At 37.7% G+C, this 21279-nt stretch overlaps 1 protein-coding gene across 1 annotated transcript in view; it reads right to left on the bottom strand.

Moving 5' to 3' along the window:
* LOC140159230 (dual oxidase 2-like) overlaps window positions 1–20987 on the bottom strand; it is a 32822-nt gene extending 11835 nt beyond the window's left edge. The window contains 26 exon segments of the mRNA XM_072182637.1: window positions 139–300; window positions 303–332; window positions 335–364; window positions 1070–1269; window positions 2133–2238; window positions 2505–2677; window positions 4218–4311; window positions 5424–5646; window positions 7401–7798; window positions 8644–8763; window positions 9686–9859; window positions 10533–10651; window positions 11263–11441; window positions 12421–12549; window positions 12551–12609; window positions 13017–13049; window positions 13052–13112; window positions 13519–13624; window positions 14518–14614; window positions 15388–15463; window positions 15951–16117; window positions 16916–17120; window positions 18075–18259; window positions 18393–18554; window positions 19682–19774; window positions 20741–20987. Of these exon segments, the coding sequence (XP_072038738.1) occupies window positions 139–300; window positions 303–332; window positions 335–364; window positions 1070–1269; window positions 2133–2238; window positions 2505–2677; window positions 4218–4311; window positions 5424–5646; window positions 7401–7798; window positions 8644–8763; window positions 9686–9859; window positions 10533–10651; window positions 11263–11441; window positions 12421–12549; window positions 12551–12609; window positions 13017–13049; window positions 13052–13112; window positions 13519–13624; window positions 14518–14614; window positions 15388–15463; window positions 15951–16117; window positions 16916–17120; window positions 18075–18259; window positions 18393–18554; window positions 19682–19774; window positions 20741–20960 (3601 nt within the window). The 5' untranslated portion in view covers window positions 20961–20987.
* Window positions 20988–21279: the final 292 nt, after the last annotated feature.

Genomic DNA, 21279 nt, shown 5'->3' with positions numbered 1-21279 from the left:
CAAATGGAGCTGTTTAATGTGTTCATTCCATTTGAAATTCAAACCCCCCTGTGGAAGACATATCCAATATCTTCCACATCACAGGGGCAGTGTGGAATTTTTAATTATTACTATTATTAATGTTATTGTCTATATTACCTGAATAGAACAGAGCAACAAATGCAATGTATTTATGCATTGGAAGAGCAGAATCAAATGGAATGTATCGATGCAAGAACGTCTCTCTCAACTTGGTGATGATATTACGACACATGGTCACAAGTAAACTAGAGTATGTAAACATCATAGCGCTTAGCACATGATCACGGTGACCCCGAACCCTGCGATCGTCAGAGACCTCTGTGCTCACGTTCAATGGAGTAATCTACAAAAAGGAATAAAAGTACAAAATAAAATATCTTCTTGGTTTCGGTGATGTGGGGGGCAAAGACTAACAAATTTCACAGTTGCATCATTTTGACCCGGTATTACCGGTGGGATATATACATATACCGGTTGTTTTTAGAGACACTGTACATGTAGAATCTTCAAGCTTCCAAAATAGGCTTTGTTGGGCCAATGTGTGCATGTAGTGTGCAAAATTTAGGTATTTTACACTAATTTGTGAATTTTGGTGGGAAACAGGCTCATTTCCCCTTTTCTTTTCCTTTGCCTTCTCGATTTTCTCTTTCCTTTTTTGGGTCGATCCTTCATGTAATTATTTTGTGCAAGCTAATCCTAATCCTAACTCTAATCCTAACCCCTAATCCTAACCCCATAACCCCTAATTTTGTGTAAAATTACATGAAGGAGAGGCACTTTCCTCTTTCATTATATGTCAGCTCAGTGTTGCAGCATGGATCATCGTATTAGGGGGGGGGGCATCGACTGGGTCTGATTGGGGGGCACAAGCAGTTTTTTAGCAATTTTTCTATGGGATTTTCTAAATTTTGTAATCGTCGTTTGGGGGGCATGTGCCCCCATGCCCCTATGAATGATGCTACACCACTGCGCTGGCTACACTACTGCAAATATGTTTTTAAGAAGGCTGTAACTGTACTATAGTACACTATTATTTTTTCAAACTCACAGTAAGCTCTCTCTGCAAAGATACCAATAAGCACAAGGTTGTAAAGAGTAAACCAGAATATCTGTAGACGATAGTTCTCAACATAGCGTAGCGCCGCCTTCCATCGCTTGTGTACCTGAGATTTAGCGTATGATTTATTGATTGTTTCAACTTGAATCTGAGATACTGGACGCTTGGAGCCTTTGCCATGATCCTTGTCACTGAAATGGAAAATAGACAAATTCATTTCAATTCAATACAACATCTTTACATCCATAATTAAATAAATGTGGGCATTTATTTAAAGCCTTTAAGTCCAATTCAGACTCCATATCCAGGCCCGTACGCAGGATTTCATTTGGTGGGGTGCTGATTTTGAAAAATGGACTTTTTTCCCAAGGGGGGGGCAATTTTGTGAAAAGTGGATAAAATTTTGACCTTTTTTGTCCAAAAAAGCATAAAAAAACCTTATTTTTTCTGCTCGCTACACTCTCCAATTCTGAAATTTTGGGACTTTTTGTATTCTTTTCCAAATTTGGGCCTTGTGTCCATATGAAAACTGATATCTGAGCCAGATGTTTTCAGAGCTCAGCGGTGAAAATTCTCATCGTGCGGTGGAAATTTCGTCTGCAGTGAAACTTGAACTTTGTTCAATTTTTCGATATCGCAGCCGTGCATGCTTGTTATTGGCTGCTGGAAAATCAAGGTGGTAGAATGACCATAAAAGGAGATGCAGACCCCACATGTTTTTAAAACATTGCAGCATTGCGTGATGAACTTAAAATGTAGATTTTAATTTAATCGCGCGATGCTGCGTTGTTTTAAAAGCATCGCATAGCGCTACGATGTGGAGTCTGAATCAGACTTTAGAATTGTTTGATTTTAGTCTTGCTATATTTTAACCAATACATGGCACAACTATGACATAATTAATTTTCCACATCCTTACTCATGTGGCTAAATTCTGTGACAAGTTTACCAAACACATGCCAAAATTCGTCCCCTCATTTAGTGACATACAAACACAGCAAACATGCAAGAATTATCCTGTACACTGACAGAAATCTGCTGCACTCCCTCTTACCTGTATGCTTGAATGATGGTTTTGCGTGCACGTGTGGGGGCGTTATCATGGCGCATCATTGTCCCTTTTGAAGATGCAGCTGGGCCTGGGTCTGGCATATCAACACCTGTCAAAATCAAATTATTTTATTTTGTTTGTTTGTTTTTTGTTTCATTCTCTCATCTTTTTACCTGGCGGATGTACTTGATCCAAAAATTGCTTTGGACATGGTGAAATAATCCATGTGTACACTATTTTGCCTGCCATGAGTGTCACACATAAACATGGTAGAGTCTTATAAATAAGTGATTTGAAACTGGAACAGAGATTACGAGTTGGCTTTGTTACAAATTATTGCAGATATTTTTTGAGGTTATTTTGTGATTTCCCTACCTGTAAATTGCAATTTTGACTCTGCCAGTTCTCCTTCATAATCCTTCATCAACCTGATAAAATCTTGCAGCGACAAATCTTTCTTATCTGTAAACCCGGCAGCCACAAACAACGAATCAATGAGTTGGTCTAACTCAGTGGGTTCTGATGCATGAACCATATCCATCATAGACCTATCATGAAAATAGTTTTATTACAATTATAAAAGACCGAAAGATCCTTATTTCAAACTGGTGTCCGCACATCCCAGTCACTTCCAAAGTCAAGTTCCCCCAGTCCCCCCTCCCCTGGAAACAGGTGCATCACACTTGATTCAAATCTGTGAAGACCACAGACTGTGGCTAACTTACACTCAGTAAATCTCATAAGCCTTTGCATTGGACCCAGAATGTCGTCACCCCAATGCATACTGGCATTGAAATGTGCAGTTGTTACAATAATCACTAATGATGTGCATCAGTATGACGTCAGATGATGACATCAGTGGTCAAAACGCTAAGGCTTATGGGATTTACCGTAAAGTGAAGCAAATTTAATTATGGCTGTGCTAGGCGTGTCGCAAGCAAGGCAACCCACTTTTTGCAGCTTCACTCATTTCGCTTTCTGGTTTTGTAACTTTGGGCACCCCATTTTTTGTCACCTTGCTATATGCACCTGCTGTGCACGTAGGTGCACATTACGGTCATCTGCACACTTTTATCTAGGGCATACATGTATATAAGAGAAACAGCAGCAAACAATGGACAGAATACCACCAATATGATGAAGAATTGAATGAAACACTATCCCATAATGCATCCTAATACCAGATGTCATATTGGTCCACATTTTGTGACACTATCATATACTATTACGCCATTTGTAAAGATTCATATCAGTTCATTAACCCCAATATGATTGTATACACATAAAATGACCTTTGAATGTGTTGAGAACAAAATTATTACTGTACAACTAGAGGTCAACTTTTGTGTTATGAGGATAAGTGAACTTTGACACTGGAAATGAGACCATTTGTGATGTTATCAAGCAAAATGAGTCGGATGGCGGGAATATTGATTTTGAGATATAGCCAATAACAACTTCCTTTGTATTTTATTGTTCTGAGCAACACTGAAATAGCCATACCTCTAAAATTGCAAGTCTGATTATGATGATGGAGTTTACAGCAAAAGTTTGATAATGATGGAGTTTACAGCAAAAAATATCTTTGAGAATGACACATGTAAAACTAAATTTTCATTTTGATCGACATCAGACTCATTTAGCTTGATCGCATCACATTTTGGCTTGTAGTCTTACACAGATCCAACGAATCAATTTCTGGTGTTTTCAATGTGCATTCAACCAAACAGTGGACACCGCATTCAACACGCTGTGCCTAGTAAGAGCAACGCGATACATGATTGGTGCAAGCAATCATACCATGCCATGCGCACATCAAACATTGGTTGTAGTATTTTTGTTTGCCGCACACCACATCTTTCTAAACTAATTTAGTTTTTATCAGTCTCCTAACGAATGTTTGTCGACAGAAAATCAATTACATTTTATGTTGAATTTCTGGTGGAAATATATTATCGATTTTACGGCATCATTCGTTAGAAGTTAAACATGACAGGAAATAGAATGGAAATAGATTAAATAATGAAGACATGTTGCATAGAATATTCTATGTCAAATAAAAAAGTATAGAGCAGGCCTAATACTTACCTTAACATTGATTTGAATTCATCCCTAGACAAGTGTCCCGATTTATCGATGTCATACATATTGAAGAACAGGCGTAATTTGTCTTCTGGTTTACCTACAAATAACAATAACAATAAACCATAGTCACAAACAACTATGTAGAAAAATGTGACATGATCAAGGGAAATGAGTCGGATGTCGCTAACATTGATTTTGAGATATTGGCAAAGAAAAGTGTTCAAATTCATTTGTTTGATATTTTGTTCAGCGATTGGTAAATTGACGTAACTTTGCAAAGAAAAGTCGCATCAACATGAGGTTTTCAGTTTATAAAAGCTCTAAATGTCCTCTTTAGAAACATGTGTAAACCCCTTTTTAACCAGGGTCGACATGTGACTCATTCCTCTTGATCATGTCACAAATCTTTTGGTCAACTAATCTCCAAAAAGAGTTCTATCAATTAATTTCCATTAAAAAGTTGAAGGAAACATACATTAGAATCGTTCCAAGACATGCTATGGAGGGTAGCGCGAGCACAAAAAATCAAGGGGTTCAATTTAATTTTTCTGGACCCTTTGGTACCTGCAAAAGCAACATTTAAGGGGTCCAATGAGAATTTAAGGAGTCCATCTGTCCAAAATTCTAAACTTTGAACTTATCAAATATTCCAGTGAAATTAATAGTGTCATTCGCCTATGGCGATTCGCAAGATTTACTGATCTTTTATTTTTTTAATTTTTAATCAACGATTCTTATACTGATTTATGCCTCTGTGCATCGTAAAATTAAGGAGTCCATACAGTTTTTACCTGACCCTTTGGTTACTTTCAACTTGTGATTTAAGGAGTCCAAAATGGCCAAAATAAAAAAGTAAGGAGTCTCTGGACGCGCAGACTCCTTATATGCGACCCCTGATGGAGGGGGTAGTCTGCATATGTAGTATTCCAATGTTCAAGTGGAGGGGCAGCCACTGTTGTTTCTTTTTTTTCAGGTTGGCAATGGAGGAAGGGGGTAAAGTGAGATTTGGGAGGGGGAAAGCAAAAATTATGGATTTTTGCCCAATCTAGGTCAATTTTCATCCCAAATAGGCCTAGGATGATTTTTTCACCCAAAATATGATAATAGTAGATTTTCTGTGATTTTTTTACTGACACGGGGGGGCTGGGGAAAATACAAAGCATCATATTATAAGCAGAGATGTAAGGTTAAAACTTCAAATCTTCATACCTTTAGCAAATATCACAATGATATCCAGAAACTCTCTGAAGGAAATGGATCCGCTCTTATCCTTATCCACCAAGTCAAACATGCTAGTAATGAAAGTACTACTAGGATTCATGGAGAGGACTTCAGCAAACTCTGTCTTGGTCAGCTCACAAGTCAACACATCTCTGGCAATGGAGGATTCTAACTCATGGATGTCATCAGGATCAAAATCTAAATCATACGCCTGCAAAATATATTGAAATTAAAGAAGCTTGAAATTCAACATTTGTGTACATCCATATCAAAAGGATGCACTTTTCGGGTGCTACATGTGTCTCGTTTTATGTAACAGCTTGGAATAAATACCAGACTCATCTCAAGTGGAGGTCACTTCAAATCATCCTCAAGTCACATGGTTTAGGTACACAGAGCGCATTCATAAACAATATATCTTGAGGATGATTTGAAAAAACACTGATCATGCATGACTACGGTAAACAAAAACACCACAACAAATCACACACACTGGTACCAGAGCATTCAAGGAATTTGTGATGTAAACTACGCAAAAAAAGTTTCTTTATGGTTAGGAAATTTACCCACTATTAAAATCTAGCAACCAATTTTGTACGTTTGCTCAATAATCGCATGCGGGTGATTGTCCTCATGCATTTTGACACCTCAATCACTACTCTACGACACTCCTGAGAAAAGATATGAATGTTTAAGTAACACGAGGTCGAAAATGAAAATTGCAAAGAGGCCTATTCAGCGGTTTTAGAGCTGCTTCACTGATCCAAGACGGTTTCATTATTCCCGCCTTTTAAATTTAAATTTAAAGCATTTTCCTTGATGCATGTTGGATAATCCTTTGCTTATTATGCAGATGAATGATCAAAGACAAAGGTGAGCGGGTACTAAGACATTTACGTTTTGAGAGATGGATTTGGAAAAGGGATTCAAAACAGGTCATGATTACAGCTGCATTCCTGGAAGCAGAAGGAATTGAGACACTAGAACATAACATAACATAGAGTGGCCCTCCAGAAGCCGTGATCTTAATCCCTTGGAGAACCTTTGGGATGAGCACAAGAAACGAGTCAACAAGAAGATAAAGGCAGATATAACTCTGGTGGGATTAAATCGCATCGTTATCAACGAGTGGAACGGGGTTGAGCAAGGTAACATTCGACGCGCCTCATTAGGAGCATGAGGCCATACGTGGCTGCTGTAAGGGAAGCCAACGGTGGACACACAAAGACGGGTAAAGAAAGAGATTAATCTCAAGTGAAGTTGGAAACGGCAGTATGATGCCTGAAATGTACTCAGCAATTAAACAAAAAATGTTATCTGTATTTTTGTTGATTTTTGTGTTCTTTTATGCTGAAAACTTGAATAGGCCTCTTTGCAATTTTCATTTTTCGACCTCGTGTTACTTAAACATTCATATCTTTTCTCAGGAGTGTCGTAGAGTAGTGTTTGAGGTGTTAAAATGTGCAGGACAATCACCCGCATGCGATTATTGAGCAAACGTACAAAATTATTCGCTAGATTTTAATAGTGGATAAATTTCCTAACCATAAAGAAACTTTTTTTGCGTAGTGTAGTATGATTTATCACTTACTGCGTTGCTCTTATTTGTTGCAATTTATTGAATGGGATGTCCACTGCAAGGTCGAATATGTGTTCAAATCCCTAAAATTTGATTGGTTGAGTATGTTTTGGCACACAACATCTTTCTGAACAATTAATATGCGAAGATTTTAGATCAGCTGCTAAACAGGTCTATTGTTATTATTATTATTATAAAGCACATGTCTGCTTGTTTCTTGTGGTAATTGTTTAACATTTATATACTTAGCACCTCACTGACTAATTTATGGGCCTGAACTGTTTTTGAACACATTTTATACTATTGCTATATTAAAAAATGTTTATATGCATAGAAAATGGAATAGAAAATATGAAAAGAAAAATAGGAAGTTAAACATGAATTACCCGAGCGAATGCAACACGGAAGAATCTTTCTAGCATTTTCTGCCGCTGTCCCTTGGTAACGGCACACTTCAGCAAATCCCCCTCTCGAACCTCAAGCCTCTCCCTGCCGATGCCAACCTCAGGGCTTCCGAGCCAGTTCTCAAAATCACTGATGAATTCAGTACGCAAATCCTCATCATCAAATTTCAGCACTAAATCATATTCACGATCTAATTTCACTGCGCAGTACCGGCGTTCCCGATCAGGTGCGACCTGAAGCATCAGCTTGTTGACCATTTTCAGATCGATTGTTCGGAAGTTTTTATCACCACGCTCGTTTTGTACTTTGATTTGCTTGCCAGGTCCAAGCATGATTTGAACTGCTCGCTTTGCTTCCTTTTTGCCACACCATTCAATAGCTATGAACACATAGAAGATCAAGAACAAATTAAACATGGAAATTTAGTCATCTTTTCACAAATATTTATTTTCAAATCAGTGCAAAAGAGTATAAGATTCAGTGGCATAGCGTCATAGGGGCACAGGGAGGCATGTGCCTCCAATCGATCTCAAAATTTAGAAAATCCCATAGGAAAATTGCCAAAAAAATGGCTTGTGCCCCCAATCAGACCTGGTGCCCCCCAATCATGGTCGGTGCCCCCCCCCAATGTGATGACCCATGCTACGCCACTGATAAGATTTTGAAAAATTATAGATTGATTTGCCGAGGATTTCTTGATTTTGAATTTATTTATAACATCCGAAGTCAGGCAAAGCCCAATAGTGCTCAGAGGGTACTAAATTAAAGGGATGCTAACCGAATATGATGGGACAGGGAGCATGGATCGGCAACCAAACTCACATGTGACAACGTGGGGAATTGAACCCAGGCTGCAGTGGTGACAGACGAGTGAGAAGACCACTACATTAACCAGTCTTCCCAAATATTACTTGTTAGCATTATCATTTCATTTTCTACACCTTTTGCTTGGAGTAATACTCTGCATGCTAGCCATAGCCTTCGACATAAAAAGTCCCAAGCTTTGAGATATTTTCTCAAAATATCAAGAACTATCTTAAGAACCACTGAGCCAATACCAGGCTTGTTTGTACTTGTTTTAATGCATTTTTTATGCTGATTCCAAATATGGTCATGAAAATTTACAATTCCGAAATTTTTAACTTTAAAAAAAATGAAACTTGTCGTCTGCATGCATGCAGTCGACACCTGCATGGAGAGAGTTAAACTCTAATTAGTCCTTACCACTGTATGTTTTCAGCTTGTCTGGCTTGCCCCTTCGTGATTTTTGGTGCAGTTGTTTATGTTTCTCTGCTGAATACTGTGATCGTCTGTGTGCAAGCACAAACAGCATAATAACACAACCTGTTGGAATAGAAGATAGATAAGTTGTGAGTGACTGGGCTATTCCAGGTGAAATCCTGGAACCTTAATCTCCCATACTCCCATGGTCTCCCATGGTCAGTGGCGTAGACAGGTTTTCGGAACTGGGTTTTCATTGCCTAACCATGGAATAAATGGCAGATTTTTTGTGTGTATGATACAAAATGGAATTTTCGCCATCAACTGCTGACTGAATTTTTACACACATGGTCCACAGTTTTGACCAAGTATCGCTTTTATGCATTTAGCATGCATTTGAGGTCTATTGCAGTAGTTTGAGGCTGAGGACTGTCCTTGGTTGCAGGTAAGTCCACAGTTTAGAGTGAAAATTCTTGTGTGTGTCCTCGTATGCAGGCAAACACCGACACACAAAGAAGGAATACACCATCAAAAGATCCTCTTTTATGGTTAATACAATCAGGCAGATAAAAATAGAGTTGCAAAGAGTTATTTGTCATGGGGGGTATCTGTGTCTCTTCCTGTTTTATACTCTGTATACAGTGATTTGACTAGGTTTTGGTGTGCATTTTAGCAATTTTGGTACCACTATCTCTTCCCAGACCAAACAAATGAATCTGCCTTAGAAACCTAAAATTACGAGATGGGTCTGATTTCAGTGAAAAGTAACTATAGTAAATGGTGGAAACATAGCTGTATAATGGGCTATTCCAGTTGAAATCCATACACCCCCTGTGGAAGGCATGACTTTATCTCCCACACAGGGAGTGTAGATTTCAAATGGAGTTACCCTTTCAGGTAATAACATTTGAAATTCAAAACCCCTGTGTGGGAGATTCAGGTCATGTCTTCCACAGGGCGTGTATGGACTTCAACTGGAATAGCCCAATTCTATTTTAAGGTCCTCTCTCCTTAGGCGTATATCTATCAGTGAAGAGTCACTTACCCACGGCCCATAGACCAGCTGCCAGGAAAGTAATTGCAAAAGATGCTTCGCTACCCCTGAAATAATCATAGGTTTCCAAGTTGGTGCAATTATCCAGATCGTCCTCTGACACTGTGCGGTTTGGATTTCCATGACCAATATCTTCATCTTGTGTTTCTTCCCAGCATGGGTCACCTAAAAATAAAAATTGAAAAAGGAGTATGTTTATACCTGGGGCACTTACATGTAGAGGTGGTTTGGGCAAGTGCGGCAGTCAAGGGTCCCTCTTTCAAGCTCTCCGGCAGTTCCTAAAGTTTTTTAACCTCAAACTCAGACAATTGTAGCTCTTTAGCTCAAATTTGGAAAAAGTTGAATTTTTTTAGCTCTACAGTCCACAGCCTATAATTTGGCCCAATTTTAGTTTGCTAGACCCCCCCTCCAAAAAAAAATGTTGAAATTTTAGTTCATCAAGCTCCTATTTTGCCTGTTCTTAGTTCCCAAAGTTCGGCGCTCCACACCACACACCCTTACCAAATTTAGTAAGTTGAGTGCCCCCAGGGTTTAAACATAAGTCTTATTACTCATGATTCAGCATTCCAGGGGGGCAGAATGGCTGGTGACCATTCCCCCCTTATGCCCCGTGGCAAGGTCCTGAGGCTTATAAAATTGATGGATAATTTTTTTTGCAGTAGTTAATTTGTATTAATGATGTCCAACAAAAGCTTACCTATGTACTATGGCATGACAATTTGTGTATTTCGGTAACTAATATTAAAAACACTATGTCAGGAGGGGCGTTTATTTGAGGGCAGCGTTCATTAGAGAGAATACAATACTTATTGTTGTTGATATATAAATTGCATCTTACCTTCATTAAAATGGAATGGATCTTTTTGTAAGGCATCTTCTGGAACATCTGTGCACCTAACAATCACGTCCCAAACTGTTAGTTCATGAATATATTTTATTTGCTCCTTGGTAAAGAGTCTGTTAAGAAAATTTAAAATAAACATGCATTCAATACAATAAATTTAATTTGTAATTAAGGCCACTGCCCTATAAAGAGGTATGACCCGATCAACAGCATTTTGGCTTCATAAAAACTGGTATTTTGGTATCTGAAACTCACATTTTTTTTTAATTCCCCAGTAAAATAAAATGCCTGAGATATGTTTCATTTAGATGGTGTGAACAAAAACATGGTGAATTGTGGTAACCACAACTGCACTACTGTAAGTATATGTACAATCCCAGGGAGGGGGGGGGTTACTCAGTACAAATGACCATACGGGGACATGCCGCAAAACATGGGTAATATTTTCGCCTTTTGGTATCAATGGCCCTTTTTCTTTGCCAATTTTGGTATATGGATTGGTCTTTTTTCCAAAATATTCTCAATTTTTTCGGAAAATATCCCAATTTTGCATCACTGTAACAAAAAAGTTTTGATATTTTCATAAAATTTGAAGGAAAAGTTGTTATAATTAAGACAATTTGTGTTAAATTTGGCCGAAATTTTGAATTTTGGTATATCGATAAAAGTATAGCACCTTACTGACTCAGAGCAAACTTGCCCACTACTTTGGTCAGAAACTCACCCATTCCGTTCATTTTCAAACCAGAATCTATCCCCATCCCTGGTCCTGACAAACTGATCTAAGATGATGTATCTGAAGAGTTCTCCCGGACCTCCAGCAGTAGTCTCCAACAATCCTCCTGCCCAGATGTCTACCTTATCAATGTCACCATTGTACACTTCTTCCAAGTTTGCAAGAACCTAAAAATGCACATAAATATACAAATTTTCATAATTTTGCAATTCAAGACAATAGGTGATTCCTGTTGAAATCCATACACCTCCAATGGAAGACATGACCTTAATTTGCTACACATGGAGTGTGAACTCCCTAGATAAAGTTAGTATACAGTTGTATCACAAAATCAAAGAGTCATTGAATCACAAGTCATCAAGGGATCAATCTGGCCAAGTCATGAGTCAAGTTGAGAGTTGAGTTGAATCATTTAAGGGCAATTCTTGAGTTAAGTACACAAGTCACCAAATATCGAGTCCAGTAGTTATTTGAGTTGAGTCATTGCAAGTCTGCATTATGTAAAGGGTATTCCAAAGCCGACATTTCTCAAATTGACCAATAATTCTCATATCCTTTCAGTCATTTTAATGTTTTATATTTGAATATCTTCATAATATTGTAAATTTGTCGATGTGAATCCAGTGTAATTTTAATGTTTTATAATGTAAGTTTCATGTAATTCAGAAAAACAAAAATGTGACCAGCTCCAACAAACCCCGGAACAAGTCGCCAGACATGGTTTTTAGGTATAGGCCTTTAAAGATGACATTCCCATAAAAATGAAATTTTGGAATTCTTAATTTAATGGTATTTGACTGTGGGACTAAGGGGACTTTCAAATCCTTGAAAGTACTTTTAAAAAGAGGTTTATTTAATCAATAAATAACAGTTGAACTATGATAATCCCTATTCAATCCTGCATAAGGCAGGAAACTAATTGGCCCATTACTCAGAATTTGGCAAACATATCAAGGTATCATTTACAAAATTATCCATATCTTGAAAAGTATTGATGCTATTTATATAATTTTGGTATCATTTTAAAGCTTATTGTCTAGTGCTGACATTTTTATTCAAATCATGAAATGTCAAAAATGCGATTTGTTCCTGGTTTTGTCAGAGTGGGTCACATATCTGTTCCTTCGATAAAATAAAGTGACTTACTTCTTCATCAATATCTGACAATTCAGTGTCATTATAAGAAGGGTTGATTTCTAAGAAGCTATTTCTTCTCTTTAGTCCCAATGCTTCACGGGCAGTGTTATAATCTGGCAGACCATGGTCGCGACCTCGCTTGAATATTCAGTACCATAAGGTCACGACGAGAGAACTCGAGAGGCCCAAATACACGTCCTGTGATCAACAAGAAGATGATAAATATGATTTGACAGTTATCGTGCGCATGAAGGACTCGATGGATTCGCATCTGTGCAACGGGAGTGACATGTCATAAAAAGTTGACTCAAATTACATCCAAACAAACATGATTTTACACTTGATCAGTTTAAGAATGACGATAAAAGTATTGTTTTGAGACCCAGCCGTGTACCTATTACCTGATAGAACACAAGATACCAGTATTTTTTTTTTTTTAACTTGGCGTTCTGCCTCGTTGTTCCACTTAAAATAATGATATCTCCCATGTTCTCCCATCAGGCGATAGATACTCAGCTCCATCTCAAAACAATACTTTTATTCTCTACATAACTAGCGCTTTGATTATTACATCCTTAGGGAACTTAAATCAAATGTAAACTAACTTTGTAAATCTTCTGTGATGATATTATCTTCCTCTCTGCAATCTGTGATGCCATTCCCATCAGGAATTCTTCAATACCAGACTCTACCACAGGTAGCTATGTGAAAGATCAAAACACACAAATTTAACTTTCAATGTTTCTTTGAAGAAAAACAATAATAACAACAACAACACAAACAGCAACAACAGTGGGTTTACTCCCATTTTATTAAGTCTTATACAATTTCAAACTACACTTTTCTGTTCAGTGGTCATGTCCACCAATAAAAAGAAATATAAAAAATCAGAAATTTACAATTTGTGAAGCAATTTTGCTGAAATTTTATGATTTTTGACCCCCCTTAATTTTACTTTAACCCCCCCCCCCCTTCCTCCATGCCCCCCGGAAAAATGTCTGGTGCTGCCACTGATCTTCAAGCAGATGTTTAATCTGTCTGTAGTCTTACCTATACAGATAACTACTGTTATAATGCCTTGGTTAACATAGTGTAGAAACACATTACCTGAGGATTCCAGAATGAGTTGCAAGTCCTGACACCATAGTGACCTGCTCCATCCGGATTGTCACTAGAATTGTTGGTAGTCTTCCTGAATTCACACATGTTATTCCTGCAAAACAAAAGCCACATATATTGAATAAAATAAAATGAGATAGTAGCACAGAATTAGAGAAGGAGAACCGGGACGTCAGCTATGGGTTGAAAATTGAGGGTATTCGGGTCCTTGCCGACTGTGCACGGAGACAATTCTGCATCTCATCTGAAGCATCTGGTACTCACGTGCAGGTGGCATCAAGTGCATCTCTCAAATGCGTCCGTCATCCATGTCGCGCGTGCATGACAATGAATGCCTCAAGCGCATTCCGAGGCAAACCAAATTCCCCCAATTTTTGCTCCATGCCTGTATCAAGATGGCGATCGAGTCCCGGCTCTCCTTCTCTAATTCTGTTGATAGTAGCCAGATTTGTGACCCAATTTTGTCACACTATATTCTGCAGCTTATACAGAAGCCAAGGGGGTCTTAACTTTGGTTTGGGTGGGATGTGCAGCAAGGACTCCGAAAAACTACCTGTCTTTAAACCATATTTGACAAAAAAAATTAACCTGGTATTAACCTGGGCAATAATTCTTTATCCAAAAGAATAGAGGTGCTTCTATTTTTCTTCATGATCGAGCAAATTGACATTGTTGTGGGGATCAAACAAATTTGATATCTCTACCTTTCTATACTATGATGAGAATTACATTGCTTGGGGATTAGAAACAAATTAGTTTGATCCTTCGATAGCCCATCAATGCTTGGTCGATCCTTATTATTTATGAAATCAATTAATTTTCTATTGTTAATTGGGATAAAATAGTAATTTGTGCCTGTAGTGATATTGACCAATATAAATTTAGGGTTAATTCTGATTGATTAGTTGATAGTTCATAAATAACAAGCATCAAAACAGCATCAGCGGTCGATCCAAAGATCGAACAAATTTGTTTCTGGTACCTTACCTTCTCAGAACCCCTGGAGGTACCAAAGTATGACCCCATCTCATAGCAGCAGACTGGAACTCATGAGTAATACCTGGATGAACATAACTTTTATAACCTACAAAAGATAACATGGCCAAGTTTAAGGGTTAGTGTAACTTGAATATGATGATTGTAACATGACATGACTGATCAAAAGGTAAAAACTATAATTGATAATTTTGTATCATCTAATTCATGTACTATCTTTTGCCTGGTCTAAGGCAGGCATTTTCAGGTAATTTTGTACCCGGGTACCTGATGCATTTTTTCGGGCAGGTAATCGGGTACCCGAAATTGCAACATAAAAATTTGTGGGTGTTTTTTTTTAGTTTAGGTAATTTATTTTTTCGGGTTTGGAGTGTCCCTGGACCTAAAGCTAAATGCTAGGATCATTCATGGTTGACCTACAAAAAACAAAAATGTTCGTGTTTTTAATATGCAAAGTGATAATTTGTGTTCATGTCATAACTCTATTCATGTTTTCAAAATGATACAAATTCAATGCATTTTGAAATATAATAATATTAAAAACATTTAAAAAACATTTTTTTGTTGGTCAACCATGAATGATCCTAGCATTTAGCTTTAGTTTGAGGGAACCAGGCACACTCCAAACCCGAAATACAAATAACCTAACCTTAAAAAAATTTTAAAACTAAAAATTTCTGGGTAACCGAAAATCCGACCGAAAACTGCCTGCCTTAGCCTGGTCATGACAGGTTAACATGTTGGACTAATGAGACCCTGATGATAAAATTGTGTTCACCTTGTAAATTGTGGTTGTTTTATCTATGTTTTTTCAGCTTATTTTCTTAAGTGCTTTGTGTTTTTATTATTAAATTGACCTACCTGAATATATATTTTTAACTCGTTCATCCTCTGTCATATCTAAGAAGGCAGGTAGCCAATCATAGAAGACAATTTTCTGGAATTAAAAAAAATCCAGCATAAATCAATAAATGATACATGTAGTTTTTGTCAATAAGTCAGCTATATGCTTCCACGAAACTGGCAGTCTGCCTATGCATTATAGTTTCTCTGCAGTTTCCCACAACATATGTGGCACAGACAATATTTTGTGTGTAATATTGCAAAGAAAAGCAATTGCATCAAATAATATTGTACTTGAAACATGTGTCTTTTATGACAATTGGTTTTTTTTTTTTTTGTTCTGTTTGTTTTGCAATATTCGTTTTGGCACTTGCTTCCTCTGATAAAAATGTCTTTTGTGCATCATTTTTTATGTTGAAACGTTTTGATGTATAATTATGTGCCTTTGATTACTTTTTAATAAATTGATATAAATGCTTATCACTTTTGGCTGGTCACTGATGTTTGTATGATGTGACTTTTAATAATAAATATTTACCAAAACTGAAACTTCTATATTTGAATATATTGAAAAACCTCACCTGGTATGTTCCTATCACCCATTTCCTTGCTTCCAAGAATACTTTTTCATCGGACCACTCCGGATTCTCCTCATGAAATTTATCAGCCCAGTAGTTATGCCACCTGAACCACAAGATGCCGAATGTCAGGAGAAATGGGTTCTCGTTGCCACGGGGATTACCCAGTTCTGCAAAGTTGGTCAGATGTTTAACAACAAAATGAGGTTGACTGTTGTTTATTATTAAATTAATTAGGTGAAAGAATGAATACCGGTACATTGTACTTATATCTATTTAGTCTCTTGGATGCAACTGGGATGGACTTGGTCAGCCTGGGAGGGGTCTGAAATTTGTTTTGAGTAGGAATGTGCTGTTGAGAATTTGAAAGTATACCCATCCATATACCAATTTTACAAGAAATGTTGACCCATCGCTATACCAAAAGTCAATTTTTTTGGCCAAATTTCATGTAAATTGTCAAAATTTTCTGTAAATCTTGGCTACAGTTAGGCAAAATTGGGCTATTTTGCAGAAAAAAAATTTGAAAAAAAGACCCATCCATATACCATGTACCGAAGCATATGAGATAAGAAAAGCATAAATCTGAAAATATCAAGATTTCTTTACCCAGTCAATACCCCAGCAAATTCAAGTGCAGCAAGCAGTTTCCAATTTGGAAGCTAACCGGGAAGGGGGGGGGGCATATTTGCCCTTACTATAATTTCACCATTTAATTAAATCGCTTAAAAACTCCATATGAGAACTATCTGCCTTTTGGTCAAAAAGAAGTTTTCATTATCAATTGGACCAATCAGCAACATTGTTAGAATAATTTCACAACACAAAAAAATTGGGGTGAATTATTTGCAAAGCTCCATTCTGATTGGTGATTAGAATGAAGATATCATTTATTGACCAATCAGAGGCAATGTTAGATCAGCAGGTAGTGCTCAGGGTGTTAAAAGCATTAAAACTTTTTCACTTACTGAAAAATCTCCGTGCATTTTTATGATAATGGTTGACAGGGGGAGGAGGATTAGCCAAGGGCAGGCCGATAGTGTTCTCCTCTGGAAATTCTGGTTGACCATTGTCTGCTAATCTGCCTCCTTCAAATGATCGGAGTGCATCAGCCCAAGCTTTAGTTGTACCATACATCAGGCCTCCATCGATCCATGGTGTGATCTCATTAAGCTGTATTGAAAACAAGAAATTACCTTTGTCAGTTGATGTAGGAAGCTGTAATGTGATTTAAACTTTCGGTGTTTTATGATGGAAACTTGGAGAACTTTTCCACCACTAAGAAAATATTAGCATACAAGAAATCACAACAATATTACAGAAACTTCTATGGGGCAGAAATTGAACAAAATTGCAGTGTGCATCTTTTTTTTTGGCTTCTTTAAAACCAAAATTCAACTTGATTATAGTGTCCCAGTAAAGTCTTTTATACAACTTTACAGTCTGTATAAACAAATTTGCCAAGTAGGTGTTTATTTGATTTGATTTGATTTGATTTGTTCGGGTTTTGACAACCCTGGATAACCCAAGAAAGCCTCTATTGAAGCTTATTTCCATTGGGGTCCATTTGAACACCGGGACGGGTTGGGAACAGTCAGGGGTTAACACCCTACTCTTTTCCAAACTGGCTTCGAGATACATGTACAGGTATGGCTCTCTGCACACGGGACCGACGGCTTAACGTCACCTCCGAAGGACGGAGTACTTTCATGATTCATTTACCCAATTCTAAATGAACCACGGGGAGAGCGGAAGTCTGAATTTAATCTACAGAGGTTGCCAATTAATTTCAGACTTTTTTTTCCAAGTCAATATCCCAGCAAATCGCCACCGCCGGGAATTGAACCCGGGACCTCATGCACTAAAGGCAAGTACCCTAACCACTGCTCCACGCTCTCCCACTGACAACAGGGAACAATGGAGCATACTTTATCTCTGTCCCGCTTGACAACTGACAGGCTATTACGAGAAGATTGCCGGCTGAATATTCTAAAATAAATGTCACACAGAAATGAATGTGGTCAAAAGGTTGAGTTGAACACAACTGTGCCAAATCTGTTCCCCAAATTCTGGGAAAAGTCCAACACAAAATGTTAACGATTGAGGGCGCCGTTCTAACTTACATACCTGTTCCCGAGGTACATTAGGCGAGAATCCAGTATCAAAGCTATATCGAGTCCTGATGAATGGCATCTCTTTTAGCTCAGGATGGACATCTCTAAACTCATGACCCTCTGGGATGGGCACATTCTCATACTCTCTGGGACATCCTCCTCTTTGTGCATCAAGAATTTCTTCCACAACTTGTTGACCTAAAAAGAAAATTAAATCATGACTGAATCAAGTAAAATTATGATAATTGATTTCAATGACACATAATTCAAATTTCAAAGTCTGAATCATAAAATGCAACATAATTAAAAGATGTAATTCATTTTGATTTACCAAAGAAAGTCATGAAAGCTGTCCGATTGAGGAAAGATGGCTTGCCAGTCATTCCTTTCATGGTCTTGGTGGTAATGTTAAATGGATTGGGTCTATCCTGTCCTGCAATTTCATAGACGCCATCTGCATAGGCCACTGGAAGACGTCTGGTCAAAGGAAGATCTACATTATAAATAGAAATTACAATGTTAAACTGTTGAACTTTCCCACTATTATTTTACATTCCAGCAAACACAAAAATGTTCTGAAAATGTTATAAACGAGTTACATTTATGCATTTTGGTTTTGTCAAACTTTATAATAACATTTAATAACATTTAAATGCCAGGTTATATGAAGGTCATGAAAACCAGGTTATATGAAGGTCATGAAAACATTTTAAAAACTTTTTATATGAAAAAAACACTACAAATTTTAAAAATTATGTCAAAATGTTATTGCAAACTATCTTCTGTCAACACTTAATAGCATTATAAGGTTTCAAATATGGTTTATGAACATTATTAAAATGCTTTATACCCTTTATATAACCTGATATTTAAATGTTTTCTGTAAAACGTTTACGTGTTTGCTGGGTAATCACATTTTGATGTAACATCTCGTTGACATTGAGGAAAATCAGTGAATTTGAACAAAACACTCATTATCAGAGAAATTATGTAAAAATATTTGGTAAAAAGATTATTCTGTCATTTAAAGAGCTCTCCTTGAGTCCCCAAGGTACATGAGAGCTGCTCTCTGTAACAGCCAAGGAGAGCTGTATACTAGGACTTCCCCTGCCCCCAATTTCGCATATCTTTGAAAACATTCCACCTCTGAGGGTGGTACACCCCTCAAGTTCCCCCTCCCAATGGCCAATAGTCATACTTGCTGTAACACCCCTGTCAAAAACCTGGATCCCCTGTACACTACACACATGTTATATTTAAAGTTGCAACCATGCATGAGCTAAAGTTTGTTAGGCTTATAAGTGGAAAAAACAAATATATGATATTGATATAGAATGGTGTATTGATATAGAATTGTGTATTGATATAGAATGGCGTGCACATAGATGGGTGCAGTACTTATGCTAGTTGCATATTGCATGACTGGTGCATGCTTATGTGAATTTACGCAAGTGTGAGTTGGGACTTTATTGATGTGCGCAGCAACAAAACTGAATAATTTTCGCCAATTATAAGCCAAACAAACTTTAAATAGCTGCCTCAAAGTATGAGGCCAAAATCACGATCGCTCCCCCTTGTTCAAATCCTGAGGAGTCAATCCTGGGTATTACTGGTACTTACCAGCACCTCCCCAATCTGGGTGAGCTAAGTTGTTATACCATCCATCGTAGCCTTCATACTCCCTCTCTTCATCATCATAGATCCCAATTAGCCCTGTTAATTAAACAACAGAAGATCTCATTGCATGTAAAACAAATGTTTTATTGTTTATTTTATTGGAAAGTTTGACATCAATATTCATAAACCATATTACAGTATGCTGAGTGGCTGACATGTGCCCCCCCCCCCAAAGGATAATTTTACACAGTTTTACAGAAAACCTCAGTCCTGAAGCCCCAAAAGTCACTACTTAGACACACCACTTAACCCTAACCGTATCAGGTACTACAAAATACTATTTGATATATGCGCTGTTTGTGCGTGCATGCCATGTGGTGTGATGATGCAATCGCCCTATATAGGCACAGTTTCGCTGGCCAGCGAAGCCCAACGCCTGTGGCAAAATAGCCTGGCAATTGACCTCTCTGTGTGTGAGTGAGCATGTATACGCCATGGGGTCATCTGCTTTTAGACTGCCTCCATGAGTGAGTACAGCTAGCCTACGCTGCACTATAGTTCGGCACATATAAAATCAGAATTTTGGTCAGTTTTTGAGCTCAAGACGCACGCTTTTTTCTCAATACGTAAGCTAACGACTATCATATCCTTTCAACACATATGTTCAGGTGCAAGGAAATAAATATGGCTTCTTTAGAACAAAAAATTACGGAGATATTCATCATTTTCTACCCCGGTATCCAAAGATTTATCGCCTGAATATCAAATCGTGCATAGCACATTCACGTGTATCGATCCCGTGTATTCATTTTAGTGTCTCTGCTGTACAATGTAATTATTAACCAGGCGATGTCGGTGTGTATCACTTAGGGTGATTGTGTTATCACATCTTGTGGGATGCCCGCACGCGCAGTGCATATATCAAGTAGTATTTTGTAGTACCTGGTACTGTTAAGGTTAATAAACAGACAATACAGTGTTCTGTAAATTTACATCCACAACATCACATAATGTCAAATTTTGGCAGCTACAGTAGCTAAATATCATCCAATTAACACTTACTTTCACGCTCCCTGATAGGATCATTAGGTGTGGGGCTCCTTGTTGGTGTGCTTGGTTGCTTTGTAGTTGGTTGCTTTGTGGTTGGTTGCTTTGTGGTTGTAGGCTTGGTTGTTGTAATTGTCTCCGTTGTAGCATTAATGGTTGTAGCATTATCTGTTGTCTCCATTGTAGTTGGATTGGTATCAGTCACAGGATTGGTTATTGTACTAAACATTGTCATAGTAGGATCCGGTGAGCTCTGTGAATGTACTCCTGGTAAGATTGAGACCAGATATAAACATCAATTTTATTTGGGCCAAATTAAAAAAAGGTTTGTCTCAAAGCGCCCGCACGCATAGTTTTTTTACCAGCGTTAGTAAAAAATTTCCTTTAATTTTTTTCCTGAAAATGTGTAAAAAATATGATCGAAATACCATTTTGACAATTTTTTAAACCTCCGGATTTCATTTATTGTTTTACTATGCAACTGAATACGTCCTCCTCTATTAATCCCTGTACTTGGGTCTGGTGGGGGGAGAAAAGTACATGGAGATGAACCA

This window comes from Amphiura filiformis, chromosome 8, assembly GCF_039555335.1.
Source record: "Amphiura filiformis chromosome 8, Afil_fr2py, whole genome shotgun sequence".
In the NCBI taxonomy this organism is placed as follows: Eukaryota; Metazoa; Echinodermata; class Ophiuroidea; order Amphilepidida; family Amphiuridae; genus Amphiura; species Amphiura filiformis.
The sequence above is the reverse complement of the archived record's forward strand: the minus strand, read 5'-3'. Positions and strand labels throughout refer to the sequence as shown.